We start from the raw sequence: 21,271 nt of genomic DNA on the forward strand, positions 1-21,271 counted from the left end.
AGTCAAATTCAGGTGCTGAACTATGTCGTCGATATTGCTCTGTTCTTCCTGGAGATATTCCAGATGAAGAAGATTCTGTTGTAAGCCCGACAGCAGGGTGAGTAGCATTAGCAGCAATGGCGCCATGTAATAACGTAAAATCAAGGGGCCAATCTGAAAAAAAAAACGGTGTTCCCCTTTAAGCGCTGTTACCGTAAGTTCAGAGAATCATGTTACACTTTTATATATGCAAAGTAATTTAAATGATGTGAAGAAACAGAACAGTTGCTACTTGATTCCAGTAGTTTGCATGCATGGCCGTGAATGCAAACTACGGTACCTATTACTGGACATCATTTAAAACATTTCACTGCTGCTCCCTAGAAAGGAATAAAAATGGGCTTCTCCACCTTTAAATGTGTCAGGAAATCTCCCAATACTAATTATCCACCAGATAGTTTTAAAGCTGCTATTAACTAATTGTCAGTTTAAAAGAATAAAAGTAGAATAAAAGATCAAAGAAGTCTACAAAAATGAAGCACCATTATCATACATACTAAAGTGAAAGTGTAAAACAGAAAAAAAAGCAACAAATCAAAAGATAAACACTAAAATGCTTTGTACAAACAATAGTCAGGCCTGGCTTGTTTATACAGAGCACCTTTAAACAGATTCCCTCTGGACAGATAATTAGTGGGAAGTTAAATCCTAGATGGATCTGTGTTTAGTCATAGTGGAAGGACTATTGCTGCAAGCAAAAACATCAACAGGTTTCATCTACATCACTCAAAGTGTCTAAAATATTCTTTAATTTAAAAAGTTGATCAACTTATGAGCAAGAATTAAGAGCTTTATGTTTTTAATGCTGCATTTTGAAAGAGAGATTAGCCACTCTCCTTCGTTTTAAAACATCCTGCTGTGTTTAACAGGAAGTTTAGCAGGTTAAATGAATCTTCGATTTCTTTGAGTAGCTCTCTCTCCTAATACCGGGTCATTGACAGGAATTACCATCCTAGCTCAGTGTTCTTCTTATTCCCACCCAAAAAACAACTCAAACTGAATCCAAAATAACTGTGTTCAAACGAGACCGCGATGAGATTTGCTGTGAATCTGAGTCAAATTCATTGAATTCTTCATGAGAGGAAGTCCTATCATCAAAGCTATTTGAATTCGTATCATATTAACATATTATTGCACAGAAGAGTCCCATTAGTAATAAATTGTGAAAAAAAATTATACAAGAAGAAAGAACAGGGTTTAAAAACAGACTGTTGCATAAAAAAGGGACAAAAGGAAACATCTACCTTTAGTTTTCGGCGAGCGTTGAATTTACGCAGACATTCAACAGTTTCCTGTCTGTGCATCATGGAGGCCACTGTAGAACGGTGCTGTAAGTGGACAGAGAAAGAACATGTTAATGAACAGATGACGGACTTCAAATATACATCAGGTGTAGATCAATATATGCAAGTCAAAGCAGTTGGTGTGAATGTGTAGCACAGTTAAGATGTTCTCCTCCCTATAATGTGATGGAGGAGGACTTCTGGGTTAGTTTACAGATCCATCACTTACGCAGACCCATGGGTGTTTCAGGGCTTGTTCAGCAGTGATTCTCTTGGCTGGATTGATGGTCAGCATCTGGTTGATCAGGTTCTTTGCTTCTGGAGTCACCGTGTCCCACTCTGGAGACGGGAACTAAGGGACATTTTAAACATAAAGGAAGATCAGGGAGAAAGGTCTAGATTACAGTACTATCCTAACTAAAGAGATTCACTAACCATCTAAGATGGCTTTTTGAATACATTTCACAGATTAAATAATCCAACCAAGAATGAAAAATGTATGAGTATGAACATGCTTTAAAAAATATGCAGTGTGACCTAATTAAATAGCAACTAAGAGAGAAGATACACCTTTTCATTCTCTTGCTTACACACAAACACACACCTCTGCAATGCGTCAGAAAAGCCCTGATAGGATCAATAGCTTTGGACCAGATCTCAATTGGACACTATTAAACATTCAAAAAGTGCTTAGCCAACCCCTGCACTGCACCCACTGCATCCACACACAGATACAAAGCTCACTTACATCGTAGGCCCCAGCTTTGATCTGCTGATAGAGTTTGTGTTGATCTTCATCCCAGAAAGGAGGATATCCGACTAACAAGATATAGAGAATAACACCTGAAGGGAGATGAAGCGAGAAAAGAAAGATTGTGTTACAGAACTAGCAGGGGTGAGAGCATTAAGCAACAGGTGATATGCTCCCCAATGTGATAGGGAATGGACAAAAATCCTAAAACACAGTTTTCCCTTAATGGGTCAAATTGATGAGCAGCAGAGCTGAAAAATAAATTACAGAGAATAAATAAATCGACTTAAAAGGTGTTTTTCGGATTAACTATAAAATGGGAAATACCAGTGTATTTTAGTAATTTAGAACAAGCTAATTTAACTCTGTGATTCCATTTATATAAAACTACTATATTTCATAGATTCAATTCCCATAGAAGTGACAATTAGAGTACATTGGTTGAACAAAAATGGGAGGCTAGAAAGAGAAATATCATTTTATGGCCCCAGGAAATAATGAGTCCCTGCTTTAAGAGCTAACACACCATGTTTGCAGTCAGATCTGGGATTACAACAGCTCAACTTCTTCTTTTAAAACTCACCATGGACCACAGAAACTGAATGTTGGATATGCATAGACCTGTATCGATCTGATAACAATATTGTATGGGTCCTGATATTGAAGAAAATTCTCTATCAGGTATCGGTGAAGATAGGCCTGATCCAAAGGGGCAGATGGGTTAAAAACTGCTAGAACAGCAGCATCAAATTCAAGTATCGAAATCCGATTGGAAGTGAAAACCTCACATTTATTGGCATTAATATAGATGATTTTAGATGATAATCTAATTTCTTTAGATTCATCTGTAGTTCGTAAGACAAAAAAAAATAAATAAATAAAACAAAATCAGAATTAGCAGATCCCACCTTAATAATAAAAGGGGCTTTTTATCGAGTTCATCTTTAGCTTACGTCAACACTGTAAGGCAAACTCACCGCAGGCCCATATATCTACAGGCTTGCCGTAGGGATCCTTCCTCAAGACCTCGGGGGAGAGATAACCAGGAGTTCCAGCAAATCCTGCAGCAAAGGTGATGTGAGCTGTGATGTTTTCTCAGAAATCAAGACCAGGGCGTTTCTGTGCAGTTATATGAAATCTTAAAAGATAGCAACCATTTGAGTTTTTAATGGAATAACCAATCATATGAAGTAACAAAAAAAGTCCTTAAATCATTTCATTTCTGATAGTCTGCCAAATACAAGCAGCTGTCAGCCCAGATAAAATGACCCAGGTATGAACTACAAAGTGGAAGTGATTAAGAATGATCCCAAGAAATTTTCTATGGCTTCTGAGAGGCAGTGAGTGTGCTCTTTTAGGAAAAATGTCCAAACTATCATGTGTTTCTGCATTTTCTTACCAAACCAAGCCTGCTGGTCTCCCTGCACCTCAATAGCGAGCCCAAAGTCTGCCAGCTTCACTGCAGCCCCCTTCATCTTACTGGCCAGCAACAGGTTCTCAGGCTGACGCACAGAGACACATATTGAGAAGCAGAATGTAGGACAAGAGATGAAGATAGGGAGATAATTAAAGACACTCGTCAGCAGAGCTCTTTCTCATAAATATTTATTTTTTGATGCATTTGACACAGATTGTGTGGGGGTGGAGGAAAGGTGTGAGAAAGCCATAGAAAGAGAAAGGAAAGGGGAAAAGATGAGTGGTTAGTCTTCGCAACGCCTTATATGGGCATGGTTTTGTAGCCATAGAAACCACTCGGGAGGCATTTGGGCAGAGCTGCAGACTGCATGCTAAATGGAGAGGCAGCGTGTGTGGCAGCGTTCTAAATGGCTGTAGTTTGGGCAGCGGGACATGAAGGGATGCAGTAAAAAGCCCACTTAGGATAAAAGGCCAACAAATCAGACATGCAGCACTTGGGGTAATAGTGTTACTCTGGGACAGAGAGAGTCCATCTACACACATGAGCTGCACATCCAAGTCTGAGACATGTTTGCAGCAGCGGTGCACCAACCAATCCTCCAGAAATCATAAGTGCACAATTTTCCTTTGACAGGCTCTGATCGGTGAGACGCAGGTCAAAAACTGAATAATCTGGTTATGCTCCCCGTTTGTTAAATGCATTAAAACCAAAAATGCCCACAATTCTCTGTGAGTAAATACATCAACCAATTACAATGACTGTGATGCAGATTTTTATTATTTTATCAACAATCAGATAAAGGTTAAACTGCATAATTTAATCGCGCACTGATGGAGCAATCTTTCCTTCCTTAATCATACATTACTAATGACCAAAAAAATAAACAAATAATTTTTTTTTAAAAACTGTAATCCTCAGAGGGAAATCTGTCCACATCAGAATTCAGCAAAACACGACTCTCAAAGAAAACGGGTCCAAACCCCCAACTTCCTTCAGACTCTGAAATAAACAGCCTTTCGACTATTAGACTTATATACAGTACTCAAAAAAATTAAAGGAACACTTTGTAATCAGAGTATAGCATCAAGTTAATTAAACTTCTGGGATATTGATTTGGTCAGGTATGTAGCAGAGGGGGTTGTTAATCAGTTTCAGCTGCTTTGGTGTTAATGAAATTAACAACAAGTGCACTAGAGGGGCAAAAACGAGACAACCATCAAAACAGGAATGGTTTTACAGGTGGAGGCCACTGACAGTTTTTCTCCTCCTCGTCTTTTCTGACTCTTTTTCACCAGTTTTGCATTTGGCTAGGGTCACTGTCACTACTGTTAGCATGAGGCGCTACCTGGAGCCTACAGAGGTTGCAACAATTAGAAACAGACTTCACGAGGGTGGCCTGAGGGCCCGACGTCCTCTAGTGGGCCCTGTGCTCACTGCCCGGCACCGTGGAGCTCCATTAGCATTTGCCACAGAACACCGGAATTGGCAAGTCCGCCACTGGCGCCCTGTTCTTTTTTAACAGATGACAGCAGGTTCATGTGACAGAGGTAAAAGGGTCTGGAGAAGCAGTGGAGAACGTTATGCTGCCTGTAACATCGTTCACCATGACCGGTTTGGTGGTGGGTCAGTGATGGTCTGGGGAGGCATATCCATGGAGGGACACAAAGACCTATACAGGCTAGACAACGGCACCCTGACTGCCATTAGGTATCGGGATGAAATCCTTGCACCCATTGTCAGACCCTATGCTGGTGCAGTGGGTCCTGGGTTCCTCCTGGTGCACGACAATGCCCGGCCTCATGTGGCAAGAGAATGCAGCAGTTCCTAGAGGATGAAGGAATTGATACCATTGTTTGGTCCCCATGCTCGCCTGACCTAAATCCAATAAAACACCTCTGGGACATTACGTTTTGATCCATCCAACGCCGCCAGGTTGCACCTCAGACTGTCCAGGAGCTCAGTGATGCCCTGGTCCAGATCTGGGAGGAGATACCCCAGGACGCCATCCATCGTCTCATTAGGAGCATGCCCCGATGTGGCCAGGCATGCATACACACATGTGGGAGCAATACAAATTACTGAATATAATTTTGAGTTGCTGCAATTAAATTTCAGTAATCTCGCATCATTTTTTCACTGTCATTTTTCGGGTGACTTGGAATTCAGCCCTCTGTAGGTTGGTAATTTTCATTTCCATCAAATGATGTGGCATTCTATTGTTCCTAACACATCACCCAGCCCATATCAGTATAAATAAAAAGCATGATTTTTTTGCCCCATTGAGATCTGCTGTGTTTTCAAGGTGTTCCTTTAATTTTTTTGAGAGGTGTATATTTTCGTGAAAAGCTTCATTGAATTTATGGCAGATATTTCTATGCGTTTAAACATGGCACCAGCAAAAGAAAAAAAAAAAACATGAAGAGGCTGGACAGATGGATAGTGGACTAATGGATGAATGGGCAGATGGATGCACAGACGGTGGAATGAATGGATGAATAAATTGGTAGTTGGACAAGCAGAGACATGGATGGAAAACAGATGAATGGAAAGACCAAAAAAGTTAAGGATGAATGAACGGAAAATAAATTACTTGGGATGAATAGAAGGAAGGAAGGATTGATGGTGCCTTGGATCACTTCGATGGTCCCAAACTGCAGGAACTTTTTTGTGTAATTCTTTAAAGTTTTCCAATAGTTAAAAATCAGTAAAAGGATCATCACCTTGTGTGATGAACTCAGCTATGAACTCTGTTAGCCACACAGAGGCTGTATTCCTGCATTCTAAGCTAATCAGAAACTGAACCAATCAGCAATTTAGGTCAACCGATGCTCCTCCTATGCTGCTACATGGGAGGCCTGTCGTCACGCAGGTTGTCGTGGCAACTCCTGTGGCTATGCCCTAACCTCTTTGCTGATGGCAGAACTAAAAAAAATTAATGTATGTGCATACCTCGCTCCCTCTCTGCATGCATTGTTTAAATTTTTGTCTTTTCCTCCCCTTAGGTGAGAGCCGAACCCTTCCACGTGATCATGACTCATCATCTCTGTGCTCAACATTAGCACACATGCATGAGCACAGACTGAACTCCGGTCAAGGGCAGAGAGGGTGACAGATGTGACAAAAGATAGAGGAATAGAGGGGAAAAATATATAAATGGGAGGGGAGCACAGAGATGTGGGGAAAAACAGGAAAAGAAGAAAACTGCAGAGATGAAAAGAAACAGAGAGCCATCTGTGTGTTGCCATGGCCACGAGCAGAGGTGTGTGTGTGAGAGAGTGTGCGTGGTCGTCTCACTCACCTTGAGGTCTCTGTGCACAATATCATGCTGGTGGATATGATTGACACTTTCCAAGATCTGACTAATGCAGTGACTACAGAGAGAGAGACAGAAAAGAGGACAAACAGGGCAAAGTGTCAGCCACTGGCCTTCGTCACAAAAACATGACGTACGCTGCACATGATTTGTCTGTCGTGTGTTTTGTCGGAGCCTGAGGGAATTCAATGCCACTACAAAACAGCATTTCCCTGCAACAGTGTTTAGAAAATCACAAGGAGGAAAAACCTTACACTCATGAGCTCTAATAATGCAGAAGACTCATCTGGTGTGTTTACAGGGACTTCTAGCTTGTTTTATCTTCTAGCTTTAACGGAAAATACGAAATCCAGATACATGTTGAACAAAAAAAATCCGTCTCACTGATTTTGATTCCTTAATGATTCATTTAAATCATTTTTAGCAAGGTGCAAATATCCATATGACATCTAAAAATGCTTAAAAACAGATCACCTTTAATCTACATATTGTGAAAGTTAAACAAGCTCAGATGTACAAATCCATCCTCTAACATTTACTGCAGCAGACTCTTTTTCTAGCAATAAAACTGGGTCCTGATTCACCTCTGGTTGGATATTTGACCACTCCTTAATTTACATTGATATGCAATCAGCTTTTAACCATAGCACACAATTATTCAGCAATTATTCAGGTTTCTAAACATTTCCTATTAAGAGCTGATCAATACGGAGATAAACATGATGTCCATCTTTATCATAGTATAGTTTCAAATGAACAAATCATGTTCATAAATAATCATTAGAATGAATGGCAAAACTAAATATAAATATACATAAAAAATGTAGGAAGTTACAAGTAAAGAAAATTATTTTAAAAAAAGTCACAATTTCTCAACTGGCTGTCTAACCATTCTGAAACCAGTTTGAGGAACTGTTTAAGAACCCATCTTTCATTCTCAGTCATTGGGTTACCATGTCTTCATCTCGTAAAAAAGATTAAGCAATGTTGGCCTCATGGACCGCCTAACAGGCCGCATGTTTCATGAGTCGTATTTAAAATGCCGGCCTTATTTTGCATTTTTTGTTCAACGATGAAAAATACTTTTTCAAGTCTAGATCCAGTTTGGATATCTGCAGGATTCTTGACCAAAAAAAAGACAAACCAATTATGTCCTAAAGTGAAAGGAATATGGTTAGAATGACTAGGCATGGTAGGAAGCATCATGGGTGACATTACCATGAACTCAAACTATTTTCTTTCCACAGTGCCACACATTTACCATCAACCTTGGATTTAAAAGGTGGATGGAGAAAAAAAATGCTTTCAATTTCATCTTAATTCAACAGCTAGATGGTTAAACTTGGACAAAAAAATCCCAATATAAAAAGTAGGCCTTCATTAACCTTCTGAAACAAAGCACTGGAAATATCTGGAGAGTCACTGGCAGGTAAATGTCCGTCTTCCAATTCTGCTTAGAAGGGTGATCAACCATTAAAACTGAATATAAAATATCAAGTTATTAATAAAGCTTGGAATATCTTCCTAAATGCTTTGCAACACCAGCTGTAATCATCTTCCCAGCAGCAGGGCCTGCAACTTGCTTTAGAAAAAACAATTCACAGTTCTCAATTAAATACACTTTGAATTCATGGCAACTCCCAGCTGGGATGATTCAAATAAAAGCAAGATTTTGAAAGCAATTTCTGACTTTGGTGATTTATCGCGACTACATGGAGATAAAAAATAAATGCATAAATTGATTAAGGAAATTTTAAGGGGAAAAAAGAGATTTTATTTAGTTCAATTTGGACTTTGCCAATAAATGAACTTCAGAAAAACACTACTGCATCCTATTATTATAAGTAAAACCATTAGAATTCCACTAAAAGTCACAACTTCACAGCAATTATACAAACTGACAGCAATATAAATCAAATTGGCTCTCTGTGAAAACTAATATGGCTGTAATAAATGGTTAATTATGGGGTGGACTAATCTGTTCATATTTTAAAACCCTGATATAGCCAAATAATGATAACCAGTCATTGCATTTTAGAATTTAAACTAGACCTCAAGTTGCATCATATCAGCCAACATATTATGACACTGTGATTAAATATTCCAGTGATGACAACAATTAGCATTAAAATTTTCCTCTTTCATCATTGCAGTTTATTCTTTGAGCTTTACCATCCAGGCCAACTGAATGCACATATGGTCTGCAACAAGGCAGCTAGAAACAAGCTAGTAGGTCAAATACACGGCTGGATCAATTGGGGTAAATAATGAGTGGCACTTGAAATATGTTTTCATATTAAATATTGTAGCACAGCTTACTTTTGTGATTGCAATACTAAAAGCATTGACAATGAAGGAGGATTCAGATCAGACACACTGTGCATCAACAACTAGAGCTGAACTGTTAATATATTAAACTGGAAAAAAAGACGTGCAGAGAAAAACTTGTAAGATAAAAATGAATTTGACCAAATGTACAGCAGAAGTTAAATTAATGGTGAAGGGCAGCAATTTAGGGATATAAAAAAATAGAGCATTTTTTATAGTTAATGTACAGCACGATTAAAAAACAAACATAAAAAAATTCAAAATTTAAATATAGTCAATACTAGAAAAATTAATGATCATCTGCGACAGAGTTGATACAAACTTTTTTTTTTTTTGTTATATACCATATATATATATATATATATATATATATAAAAAGAATTTATATAAAATGACCAATTCATGTAACCCACTTTTTGCAGCTAAATTGCAATATCAGACACTCTTTCCAGCCATGCAAACAACCAAAACAATGGGCTACTGCTACATTAGGAAAAGAAAAAAAAATGTGACCTTCATTAGCAGGCAGGGCAAACAGAAAGGCTTTGTTCAGACTAGCGCCTGAACAATTAATCGATTATTGAAATAACCATCCTGTTTATTTAGTGAACAGATAATCACTAAATGGGCTCTAAAACATGACATTCCCTGAAATCAGAACCCACTTGGAAAGGAAATTATAGAGAAAACGGCCTAAACAAAATATACATTTTTATTTAAGCCAAGACACCTTATTTTATCTGATCTAGCTTAAGCTGAATCATATAAAAACGACATTTTCAACAGATTAATCAACATAATTTCTAGCTGCAGTTCCTAAATCAGAGCTGCTCTTACCTATGAGGCAGACAGATGGGAAAAGAAAAATGCTGACAAGTCATATGCTAGCTGTTTTAATACTGCAAGATTAATTGATGTCTGAAAGCAACTTTAAAGGGTCAGCAAGTCTCCAGTACCTGACATTAACTTGTAAAACCACAGTAAAATATAAGCTAAGCTATGTTTAAATGCAAAATGCTAATCAGCTTTGATGGCTACTGAATAGTGAAGCAACAACAAACCAGTGGGTCTCTCTCCATTCTATTACTATCCATTTAGCTGTAAAACTAATCGAGGCTGATATGTCCAACTAAAATCAAAGATTATGGTTGAGCCAGAGTGAAGCAGACAACTAAAACAGAACAGGAATCCATAGCTACCTACCTGCTGTATCAGATTATTAAAAAAAGAAAAGAAAAAAAAGAAGCAAGAAGATTTGGGTTCGATTCCCAGCCCGGGGGCTTCCTGCATGGAGTTTGCATGTTCTCCCTGAGCATGCGTGGGTTCTCTCCGGGAACTCCAGCTTCCTCCCACAGTCCAAAAACATGACTGTTAGGTTAACTGGTTTCTCTAAATTCTCCTTAGGTGTGTGTGAATGATTGTTTGTCCTGTTTTTCTCTGTGTTGCCCTGCGATGGACTGGCGACCTGCCCAGGGTGTACCCCACCTCTCGCCCGTAGACAGCTGGAGATAAGCACCAGCACCCCTTGAGACCCTGCTTAGAAAATGGATGGATGGAATTACCAATAAGCTGAATACGTTTGTTTACAACGTAAAATATGTACCTGAATGTGATCACTCTGCTGAATCAAAGGCGCATACTACCATAAAAGACATCAACCCTCATAAAAAGTATATATACAAAATTATTATTTGTCTACTACTTGGTGGTTTTGACCGAAATGAGAAAGTAAAAATATTGTCATATTGAAATTAATCATTCTCTTTGTTCTTAATTAAAAAATGTGTCTTTGTAAATTATTGTTGTGGTAATTGAAATGTTATCGAAATAAGAAGTTTGAAATTCTATTATTGTGGCAACACTAATGAGTGGGTAAATAATTAAAATGGCTGCATTAAATCAGCATTAGCAGGGTATGCTTTAGGCAATAAAATGTGGACAGAAACAATGCAGCTATAGACCACTGAGACAGTTACATTACTGTACTTGTAGGCAGGATGCACTTCCTGACAAGAATACAAGCAAACCAATTATGTGTGCGAGCACATGAGGACACAGTGGTGCATTTAAAAGGATGTGTTTGGCCTTGATGTGTTTCACAGGCTTACACAGTGCATTTCTGACTGCATGTGTGTAGACAAACTTAATAGGAGGGTCTTACCTAGCATCGGCCTCACTGTAGTACTCCCTGGCTACAATGTCCTCAAAAAGCTCTCCTCCTGTCACACTAAGGGACAAGACAGGGAAGACATTTGAGAAAGAAAGGCAATAAGACAGAAAAGACAAAGAACTTGTTAGCATATGCAAACAAAGCAAGGTTACGTGCATGGTTAAAATGTCATTGTCTGCGTGCACAGAATCTACTCACAGGTCAAAGACGAGGTAATGAAAGCCTTCCTCTGAAATGCTGTCATGAAGTCGCACTGCGAGGGAGAGGAGAGGATGTGAGACCAAAGAACAAAAACAGCACAGAAGATAAAAAGTACGGTTTTCTGCAGTGTTTCACATCTATACCTACACATTAATCAAAAAGAAAACACAAAAACAAAAATTCTAAAGCTCATTTTGTTAAGAGCTATAAGATTATCCAGTGGTTGTGTAAGAATAACTAAAACAGACATTTTGGCTTCATGAACACTAGTTTTTTTGGATCCAACCAACTCAAACTGTAATACAGCATGAAGCAAAAGGAAATGGCTCTTCTTTTGAGGCCATTTGAGAAACCAATATGATATGAAACTTCATCTTTATGCACGTATGGGTAAGTAAGCGCCTCCAACACTGTTGATACATTTACATTGCCCCCTTAGTGGTTTCTTTGGTTTTTACATTTTCATGATGCTTTTGCTTTAGATCAAACTACTCATCTGAACCAACATGCTTCCATCCTGTATAACCTCTGTAACCTCTGTATTGAAACAGTTCTCCTCACTCTTCTACAATAAGTTTGAATAAAGTCAAGAAAAAACAGAGTCTATAGGATGGCAATAAGCAGGATAAAAGATATCAAAATGAAGCATATCATGCCCTGATATAAAGAAATTCAAATACAAAATATTGATTATTGACATTTTACCACAGAAAAGGTTGAAAAGCTATTTATTAGAATTTAGTATTACAGTTAACCACTGTGAGAGAAACACAAATAGAGAAAGGATTAAACATTTGCAGAGGCTGGACATCAGTAAAATAGGATCAATATTTATAACTTAGAGCTGGGATTTTAATGCTTTAATTTCAACTGATTAGAAACATTTTAACACGTTAAAGAAATAAATTAATTGCTTTTTCTCATATACATACAAATAGGTGGGAGCACGAGCTTGTTTTAACTCATAAAATCCATCTACAAATAAAATTCTTTTTTTTATTTTATCAAAATTAAAAGTATGCTATATGAGACCCTATACACAGCCGTGGTTTATTTTTCTGAAATCTCTGTCCTCTTAAGCTCAGCCGACAGTATCTGCCCCTAGCAGCATTGGTAAGGGGTAGCGACTAAGTTATGGCATAAAGGAAAAAGACAGGAGAAGACATAGGTCAGTATCAGGTCTAATATAATGCAACAGAGACATTTTATGTACTTAGAGTGGAGGGCTGTAGGGGGTAGACGCCTTAATTTGCCTTTGTTGTCAAATAGACTGATGACCACAGGTGCAGACGCCAAAATTAACTAAGACATTTAAACTCAAGTAAAGACTTTGTCATTCACAAAAATACTTAGTTTGGTAAAAAAATGCTGCTCAAACTGGCCAACTATATGTGGATTAAATGATTAAACATGTTTAAACAGGAAATAATCACTCAGACAACATTATATGTGTTGTGAGATTTTAAAGACGTGAAATACAAAAGGTAAAAAAAACAAAAAATACTATGATAACATAATTCATTCAGGCAGAATAAATGTCCCCCCCTTAAAAAAAAACTAAATAGTTGGATTAAAAACAATATATATGTTGTTGTGCTTGTATAATTATTTAATAATTGAGGAGAAAAAAGATTTTTGAATTGAGAGGTGGTTTATTTTGCCATTATATGGCTTTCGATTAACATTTTTTCATTGTGTCCCACTTCTTGAATAAACAAAAAAAAATCTTACACAATCTTTAAAATGTACTTATTAGATATAACAAAAACAGGAACCTACTGCGTCCCTGATTAAAAACCAGATGAATCAAATATGTGGAAAGCTAATGATTTCCAATGTACAGAGATGTTAAAATATCAACAATAAACAGGACATGTTGCTCTGACACGCTGCCAGACTATGTACTACTTTGTTTCCATTTAATGGTCGATTCTGCTACATCACGTAGCATGGCTAAAGGAACACTATTTTGTTGGTAACTTGAGTTTATCGAGTGTTTATATTTGCAAAGAGGATCCACATAAAATGCATTTTGTAACCTTGTTGCCATTAAATTATGTAAATAATTCTGGGCCAGACTCTCGATCAATTAATTTGTCAGCTGGCATTACTTCTCTTGCAAATATTGAGGCTCCGCTTAAGAATGAACTATGGCTCCCACAAGTGGACAGCAGTAAGGCTATAAGAATGAAAGAAATTCCTTTTAAGATGATGTAGAGATGGATCGAATTTTAATTAATAAACCATTGATTAACAATTATTTGTTTGCATTCTTGTTTTAGCCAATCATGGCAATAAAACCTTGAGTAACCAAAACAGCAGCTCTTGCTGTTCCTCTTTCAAAGATGATATTGCGGGTTTTGACCAAGCGGATGTGATAACAGCAGCTACGTGTACTTCCTCCTGCGCTGCCATGATTGTGGGCTTAGGCTAAGAACCAATTTCCACCCAGAAATAAACAACTAAACAAAAAATAGTTATCAGGTCATTGTGCAAAAAATTTGGCACCTCTGCAAACACAAAGTTTTTTTTTTTTTTTAGTTTAAGCAATATTGTTATAATGCTGTCTGAATTTTTCCTGATTTAGGTCACAGAAAAATGTTACGACCACCTTACAGTACCTCCCTAACCAACCAGGGGTCACGACCCTGGGGAAAGGGTCTGCAACCTTTACAATACAAAGAGATATTTTTGCTCTGACTCCAGCTAAATAAAAAACAGTGCTGAGAATGTTACTTGAAAACCTTTAGCCACCATCTTATCTTTAGTTTTACTTTTTTTTAAGACAGAAACATGCGGATACAAAAAATGTATTGTCCAGGAAATGCTAAAATTCCTGTAAAATCAAGCAAAAAGGAAAAAAATTATCATTGGGTTGTGAGAATTTAATGTTATTCTCTAACAAACTTTATATTTTTTAACCAGATACCAAGAGCCACTAAGGAAGGTCCAAAAGGCCATTTGCAGCTCCAGAACTGAAGGTTGCATACCCATGCTGTGGGGGACCAACCAACACATCGAAGACCCATAATATACTGTATTTTGGTTTGCTATTCCAAAAATGTTTGTGGACTGCTATCAAATATCTGTTTATGACAACATCTGTACTGTGGCAAAATAAACACAGAACTAGACAAAAGAAAAAAAATAGAATTTAATGATCTTTAAAGAAAACTTTCACAAATGAGGGCAAACGATTAATCTGTTTCAGAGAGAGAGCTCCATACAACAGTGGAAGTGAAGCGGCCATGCAGCAACCTCCCCGTCAACCTTGTCAAGTTAACTCAACAGCAACACTGTGACAAAGCAGCTCGCTATGAAACCCACAACCCAACGCCTGGCTCCTGCTAAGATAGAGCTGTGGTTTACTGTCAGACAGTTATAGTTATGTAAAGTGAATATCAGTTGTATAATAAGATGAAGTAGGATGCCCCTGCAGCAAGAAACAAGTGTGACCGCTCTTCCCTCCTCCTCCCATCTGTTTCACTTTGTGCTTTCGTGTCTCCATATGTCTCCTTTTTTTTGGTACCCTCTTTTGTCTTAAGTTTGAACATAGATGATGCAGAGATATGTCAAGAAAAGGATAAAGGACAAGAGAGGGAGAAAAAAAAATTGACAGACAAGCCAGATAGGAACATTAGGTGAGGGGTAAGCGAGTGCCTGGGGGGACTGAGAAAGAAGTAGGACATGACACGAAGAGAAATAAAGGGAGCAGGGCTAAAGGTGTCATTGATTTTGTCCTTTCACTGCAGCCATCTCCAACGAAGATCTCTATTAAAGCTAGTTTGTGTATTTTTTTTTCTCTTAATCCTCCTTTTCGTTTAAAAAGAAATGATCAACAGGAACCTAAACATTTCTATAAAAAACAAACCTGACGTAGTGTAAATCCCTTCATGCCTAAGTAACCTGTTCTAATCTTCTAGCTCAGCCTGCTCTCATATTTTGTGCATGCAGATCAAACAGCTCCTCTAATATCAATGGCCAATTCATGATTCAATAAATCAAATTACTCTGCTTAAGAATGCAAAGAAAGTTTCTATAATAAAACTTTAAATCTAGCATAGATCCTAAAATATATAATTCGTTTGAACTCGTTTGCATTATGTAACATTAGGACAAGCAATTCAAATAATTTTAGCTTAATTGTACAAATCAGTACATGTAGTTTTAATAACTAGGGCTCATTAGGAAAAAAGGGAAAAAACTATATGTTAGTCTTGCAAAAGCAAAAGAACTTACTAAAAATAAATAATTAAAAGAAATTTAGCTCACTGCTGTTTCTGGCAAACATAGACCCAAATTGAGAGGTCTTTCCAGCTACTAGAAAGAAAAAAAACCTAGGTTTATTGAACGTTATTTTAAAGGACCAAATTTTTCTGTATATACAGCCTTAACAATTCTTTACCTTCTAAACTCTTTTCTGTGTTAAACAAAAAGTCTCAATGCTGCATAGTATGTAAATAACTAGCCAATAAGTTCCAATTAGTTGTCCTCTTTACTACAATACCCCCAAACAACCCAGATACCCCTAAAATAACTGACTTTATGTGTGACCAAAATAGCATCATTAAATCGTTTGCAATCTAAGCCGTGAACAACATCTTAGAGGGCACCGTTTGCCCCAGCATCTGAAAGCGGACAGAGTATGGCACCACCGTAAACCTACCCAGCCATGGCCGCCCACCTTAACTGACAGCGTTCAGAGAACCAGCCAAGAGATGAGTGGTAACTATGGAGAAGCTGCAGATATCAAGTCTCAGACTGGCAAATCTGTTAGCAGATAAACCCCTACATGTTTGCGCTACAAAGATAGCCTTTGGTAAATAGAGTTGGTTAGAAGTTTCCTTTAAAGTTCGCCACAAAACTGCTACAAGATCTCATCATATAAGACTTAACTATTTGGTTTACATGCAATCCATGCATATTTTTAAAGACATACATATATATATAAAGACATAAAAAATAAATTTTAAGAATTCAATTCAATTCATTTCATTTATATAGCACCAATTCACAACACGTCATCTCAAGGCACTTTACAGTTAACCAGATCATCCAGTCAAATTGATTCAGAGTGTTCACTCCCTTGCACTAAACATGCTTGTAGCGACAGTGGAGAGGAAAAACTCCCTTTTAACATTAATAAAACCTCCATCAGAACCAGGCTCAGTGTGAGCGGCCATCTTCCAAGGCCGACTGGGGTTCAAGTAGACAGAAGCAGAGATACAATAAAAAACTGTAAAAGGCGGCCCTGTCCAGTAAACACACAGCCAGGCAGACATTTGCGAGCCAACTCTCATGTCAGGGGACGAAGAGAGCACATCCAGCCAGTCACAGTCAGAGAAACAGGACTACACTGAAATAACAAGCAGATATACAACATCTATAAACAAATGTTTTGATGGCAGCAGAACAGCTGATATTTCTCTCTAGGATGGCGTCACAGCCAAACAGGAACAAAGAAAGAAAGAAAGCTCTACTACAAGAAAGGGCAAGTGTATGAACATGATCACTAAAAAACAAAACAGGTGTGAGAGCAATACATAGAAATGTAAAAAAAAAACAAACAAACTATGTCTTATTTTCTGTCAAAAGCCAGAGCAAGCAGATAAGTTTTAGGAGGTGAATAAATACACAGAAAAGAAAGAGATTGTCTAATTGTGCAGAGGTAGTTCTTTACCCACATCTTAACAGCACTAATGTAGAGGCTCATTAGAACAAATTTTATCCATTTGATTGACTGATGATGTCTGTTTAGACTAACCCTTTTTAGTGTTTTTAAGGGATACCATTTTCAGTCCTTAAGCAGAGCCAGACTACAACTGTAAGAAAATCAAAGCGGAGAGTTCCAAAGCGGAGATATATTAGGGGTATATCGCGACACACAATATATATCACGATATGTTTAAACTACCTTTAAAAAAATGGAGTGCATAAAATTGGACATGGCAACTAAAAACTATTTTCATTAAGCTTTACGTGTTGGGAATTTTTAAAGAAGCACAAAAAGCGAGATCATTGCCAAGTTTAGAGAGTACCTGCAAAACCTCTGAACAAGATCACATCACAGGTATTAGAGCATCTATAAAACATTAAAATAACGCTATAAATACTGTCTGTGATTTTCCTGCATCTCTCACTTTTGCTATCATATGGGATCGCTTTTTCAAACGAGGCCAACATCATCTGCTTCACAGATGATTTAGTTTACGTTTTCATTGGTGTACAGGGAGACGTTGACATGCGGGGTTTACAACATTCTTCATTTTGCAGTAGATTACTTTTTAGGTGGTGGAATACATTTGTACTGCTACCTTTTGCAGCAATGGTTTTCGCGGCACGTTTTACAATCTACTGCCTTTTGTTTGATGTCCTAAACGTTATATCCAAACCCCTGGCATATATTGTTCAGCTGAAACACCTGCTGTCGCCATATTTTGTTTGTCGGTTGCTTTAGAGTGCATGCTGTGCAGAAAATGATCCTTTTAGGCTGAAATAGATACAGACATTTTAATGTTGTCATACAAATGTGTACAACATGGTTGCAATGGATTCATTTTAACTATTGTATGTGGGGAAACTTGAGATACCACAAGTTCCCCTACAGAAAAGGGAAACAATCCAGCACAGGATTATTTTACACCGTTCAATGGAAACAGTTATAACTCCTTAGTTATAACCATATTCAACCCTGCTGCATAGTGGAGCAGCATAAACTTCTCCATCTTGTCTCACCTTTTTTATTTTTTTTTATAATCTAAAAAGGATCTATTTTACATCACTTTAGAACTGTCTAAACTGAATGGAAACCACCATTTTTGTTTATTCAGTCAGTATGTCATACAGTTGGTACAATAATTTGTTAAAAAATAATATGCCTCTTCTTCTGAGCACTGCAAATATAAAAAAATAAAAAGCAAAATGCATATATTATATATAATAAACACCCCCATAGCCTTTAACTATTTAGTACACGGAGGAGCAGCTGGGTGTATAAGACTGTAGCAGAGCAGAGAAATGCATTTTAAGAAAAACTGACACCCCATCCACTGAGTTATGGTGGTGGCAGTACTATGCTGTATGTATAATATTTCTTATAATTGAAAACGAAGCTGGACATAGTTTGATGGAACAGGACAATATTCAGGGAAAACTTGATTTGAGGCTTAATCGAACTAAATAATGATAGATTCTAAAGGAAAACCTGTTACAGGCTTAAAAAGACTGAGGTCCATCATCTAGCAGGTAGACTCTAACAATTGGGTTATGGGGGTGAAGGGGCAGGTCAGGGGTAAAGTAACCCATATAACAGGGCATTAGTTCTCAACATGGCTGTCACAAACCATTGACTGTTGCCACATGTCTTTCACCTTTTAACCCTTTCCTTTCCAATAAATAAACAAAAAAAGCAAAACAAAAGCAAAGTTAAAGCTACTATCAGTTTAAATCAAAGTGTTAGAATAAGCCAATCAAATTCCACACCTAAAACTACACTCTTAATGAACTTCGATTGAGCTTTTTAGCAAAGAAACAGTTTTTAGTGACGAGATGTGGAAAGCTGCTAATGACACCAGAACACCTGCAGCCATAATTGATTTAGGAAGGGGAAATAGAAAAGCAAGCTGCATTTTTTATTTAAAAAAAAGTTGCTTGTCTCTCACACAGACACTGAATACATTAAGCTTAAATGCGACCAAATGTGACAACCCTAAATAGGTTACAATAGTTCTGAAAGCCTAATTATTTTACGCAAACACAATTTGTGTTCAAATTTCTTACTAAGTAGGAACAAGTTGATGGTGAATAACTTGTTTGATGACCGAGAGAGAAAGACCCAAATAAACTGGCTCTGTGACACAAGCTCTCTTCTTAATCCCAATTTACATACTGTTCTGGTGCCCAGTATCCATGCCAATCCTGGTAATGTTTGAACAGACCATTACAGCCTTCGGTGATCCAGCTATATTACACTACTTGAAAAGATTAAAGAGGAAAATACAGGATTGAGAATTACTGATTTAGACAAACAGTCACTTAAAGTATTTGGATCCATTTCTACATGTCATAAATCTGCTTATAATAGGTTTAATGTATAATAGGACATTTCAGCAAAAAATCTGAGAATTGTCAAAGATAGATAAATGTTCTAGAAAATGATCCTAACTTCTGTTATCTTTGATATAAAAATCTGCACTCTTTGCTTTTCATTTTACTGCTGTTCATTTTTTTTTTTTTTTTGAAGGACTCATAGAAAAGGAAGCATAATAAAACTTACAATTCATAATTAAATATTGGAACTTACCAATATTGGGATGTTTCAAGAGACGACAGATGCGTGCCTCTCTTTCAAGCTTCTGGTGGTCTGGGAAAAAAAAAAAGAGAAAAAGTTAGAAGAAAGTTAAAAACAAATATTGGATTTAAACTTAAAAAAAAAAAAAAACTGTATCCTAAGGTATGTCTCATAAAAGTACCATCACAGGGAGCAAACATTACCCCTACTTTTACCATTTTAGATTTTCTTTTAAATTATTGAAAAGTTCGCTGTCCTACCAGCACTTCTTTTAAAAAGCAAACAGAAAACCTAAGACACCAATGTGGCTGGAGCAAGATTGACTTCAGTGTTGATACCCTGTTTCTCTTACTGCTTACAGACCAGTGGGAAAGATCAGAGCCAAAACCATAGGCTGCAAGACAGGCCTATTAGGCATGTTTACGAAGAGTGTTTGCACCGTTTTTTCCACTCTTACTGCTCCGCACGAGATTCTCTGCATGGCCATGCTGCATTTTCTCACTTCTGATCAGCACGCAGGAGCCTGCACATGATACCACCAGCTGTGGGAAATTCACTGTTTTATTTATATCACCTCTATGGCACTTCTTCTCAAGGAAAAAAGGCTTTAAACCATTGAAATGGCATAAAGAATTGATTTGCGTCTTCAAAAATACCCTTAAACCCTTGATATACCATGATGGTTTTAATACAGCGAGTTTACGTTCGGTGTGATCTCAACCCTGGATGGTATCTACCTCTTATATTAAATGCAGTGAGGAATCGACTCCCAACTCACGTTTAACGTTTCCAGTTTGACCTGCCCTGATCACTAATAGAAGCCATTTAATCCTACTGTCTTCCTGTTGGTGATAACCAAACCTTAGAACAAACAATCACACTTAACATAAGACTGAGGTTTCTGTATCAGTGAGGTGTAAGGAAAGAAATCAGAGGAGACTATTAATGCTGGAGGTATGCTGGCTATTTGTTTAGGCAGCAAGGAGCTGTTGTCCATAGGATTCCACATCATATCTTAGGGAAATATATGCCAAATCGAACCAGAGATGAGTTGAACAGATAGGAAGGCTGAATATTTTACAGTAAACTTTGTCTTGCCCTTCTGAGCTTTTTAGATCAGCTTTTAATGTAATTATCAAACATGATGAATCTGGAAAAGTGGGCAGACTTTAAGGAATGTATGTTGACTCCTCCCCCCTTAAGTGTTGCATCTTATAGAGGGGCTCAGCTTCTTATGGAGTTTGAATACTGGAAAGCAAAACCTTATTTCCCTTTCTTGCCACCTTAAAGGAATCATACACCCAAAACATGATTAGCCTTCATTTTCTACTCACCCCCATACTGAACAACACTCTGGAGTACTTTTTTGATATCTCAAATGCATCTGGAGATCTGGGAGGCTTCTTGCTGTCTGCTGACATTCAAATAGCGGGGGTCTATGGCGCCCGGGGCATGTCCGATCATAAAAGTCCACAAAAA

The 21,271-nt window shown here is 37.6% G+C and overlaps 1 protein-coding gene across 25 annotated transcripts in view; it reads right to left on the bottom strand.

The window, feature by feature from the left end:
• Positions 1 to 21,271, bottom strand: part of LOC107089041 (calcium/calmodulin-dependent protein kinase type II subunit gamma) — a 60,870-nt gene that overhangs the window by 25,068 nt on the left and 14,531 nt on the right. For all 25 annotated transcript variants that reach the window (XM_015381597.1, XM_015381580.1, XM_015381571.1 and 22 more), the window contains exons 3-11: positions 19,805 to 19,864; positions 11,500 to 11,554; positions 11,293 to 11,358; positions 6,789 to 6,861; positions 3,473 to 3,575; positions 3,051 to 3,134; positions 2,071 to 2,165; positions 1,552 to 1,674; positions 1,284 to 1,367 (exon numbers count right to left, since the gene is read on the bottom strand). In XM_015381597.1, the coding sequence (XP_015237083.1) occupies positions 1,284 to 1,367; positions 1,552 to 1,674; positions 2,071 to 2,165; positions 3,051 to 3,134; positions 3,473 to 3,575; positions 6,789 to 6,861; positions 11,293 to 11,358; positions 11,500 to 11,554; positions 19,805 to 19,864 (743 nt within the window). The remainder of the gene's footprint in view (positions 1 to 1,283; positions 1,368 to 1,551; positions 1,675 to 2,070; positions 2,166 to 3,050; positions 3,135 to 3,472; positions 3,576 to 6,788; positions 6,862 to 11,292; positions 11,359 to 11,499; positions 11,555 to 19,804; positions 19,865 to 21,271) is intronic.

The sequence above is a fragment of the Cyprinodon variegatus genome, unplaced genomic scaffold, assembly GCF_000732505.1.
Source record: "Cyprinodon variegatus isolate N-32 unplaced genomic scaffold, C_variegatus-1.0 Scaffold12, whole genome shotgun sequence".
NCBI lineage: Eukaryota > Metazoa > Chordata > Actinopteri > Cyprinodontiformes > Cyprinodontidae > Cyprinodon > Cyprinodon variegatus.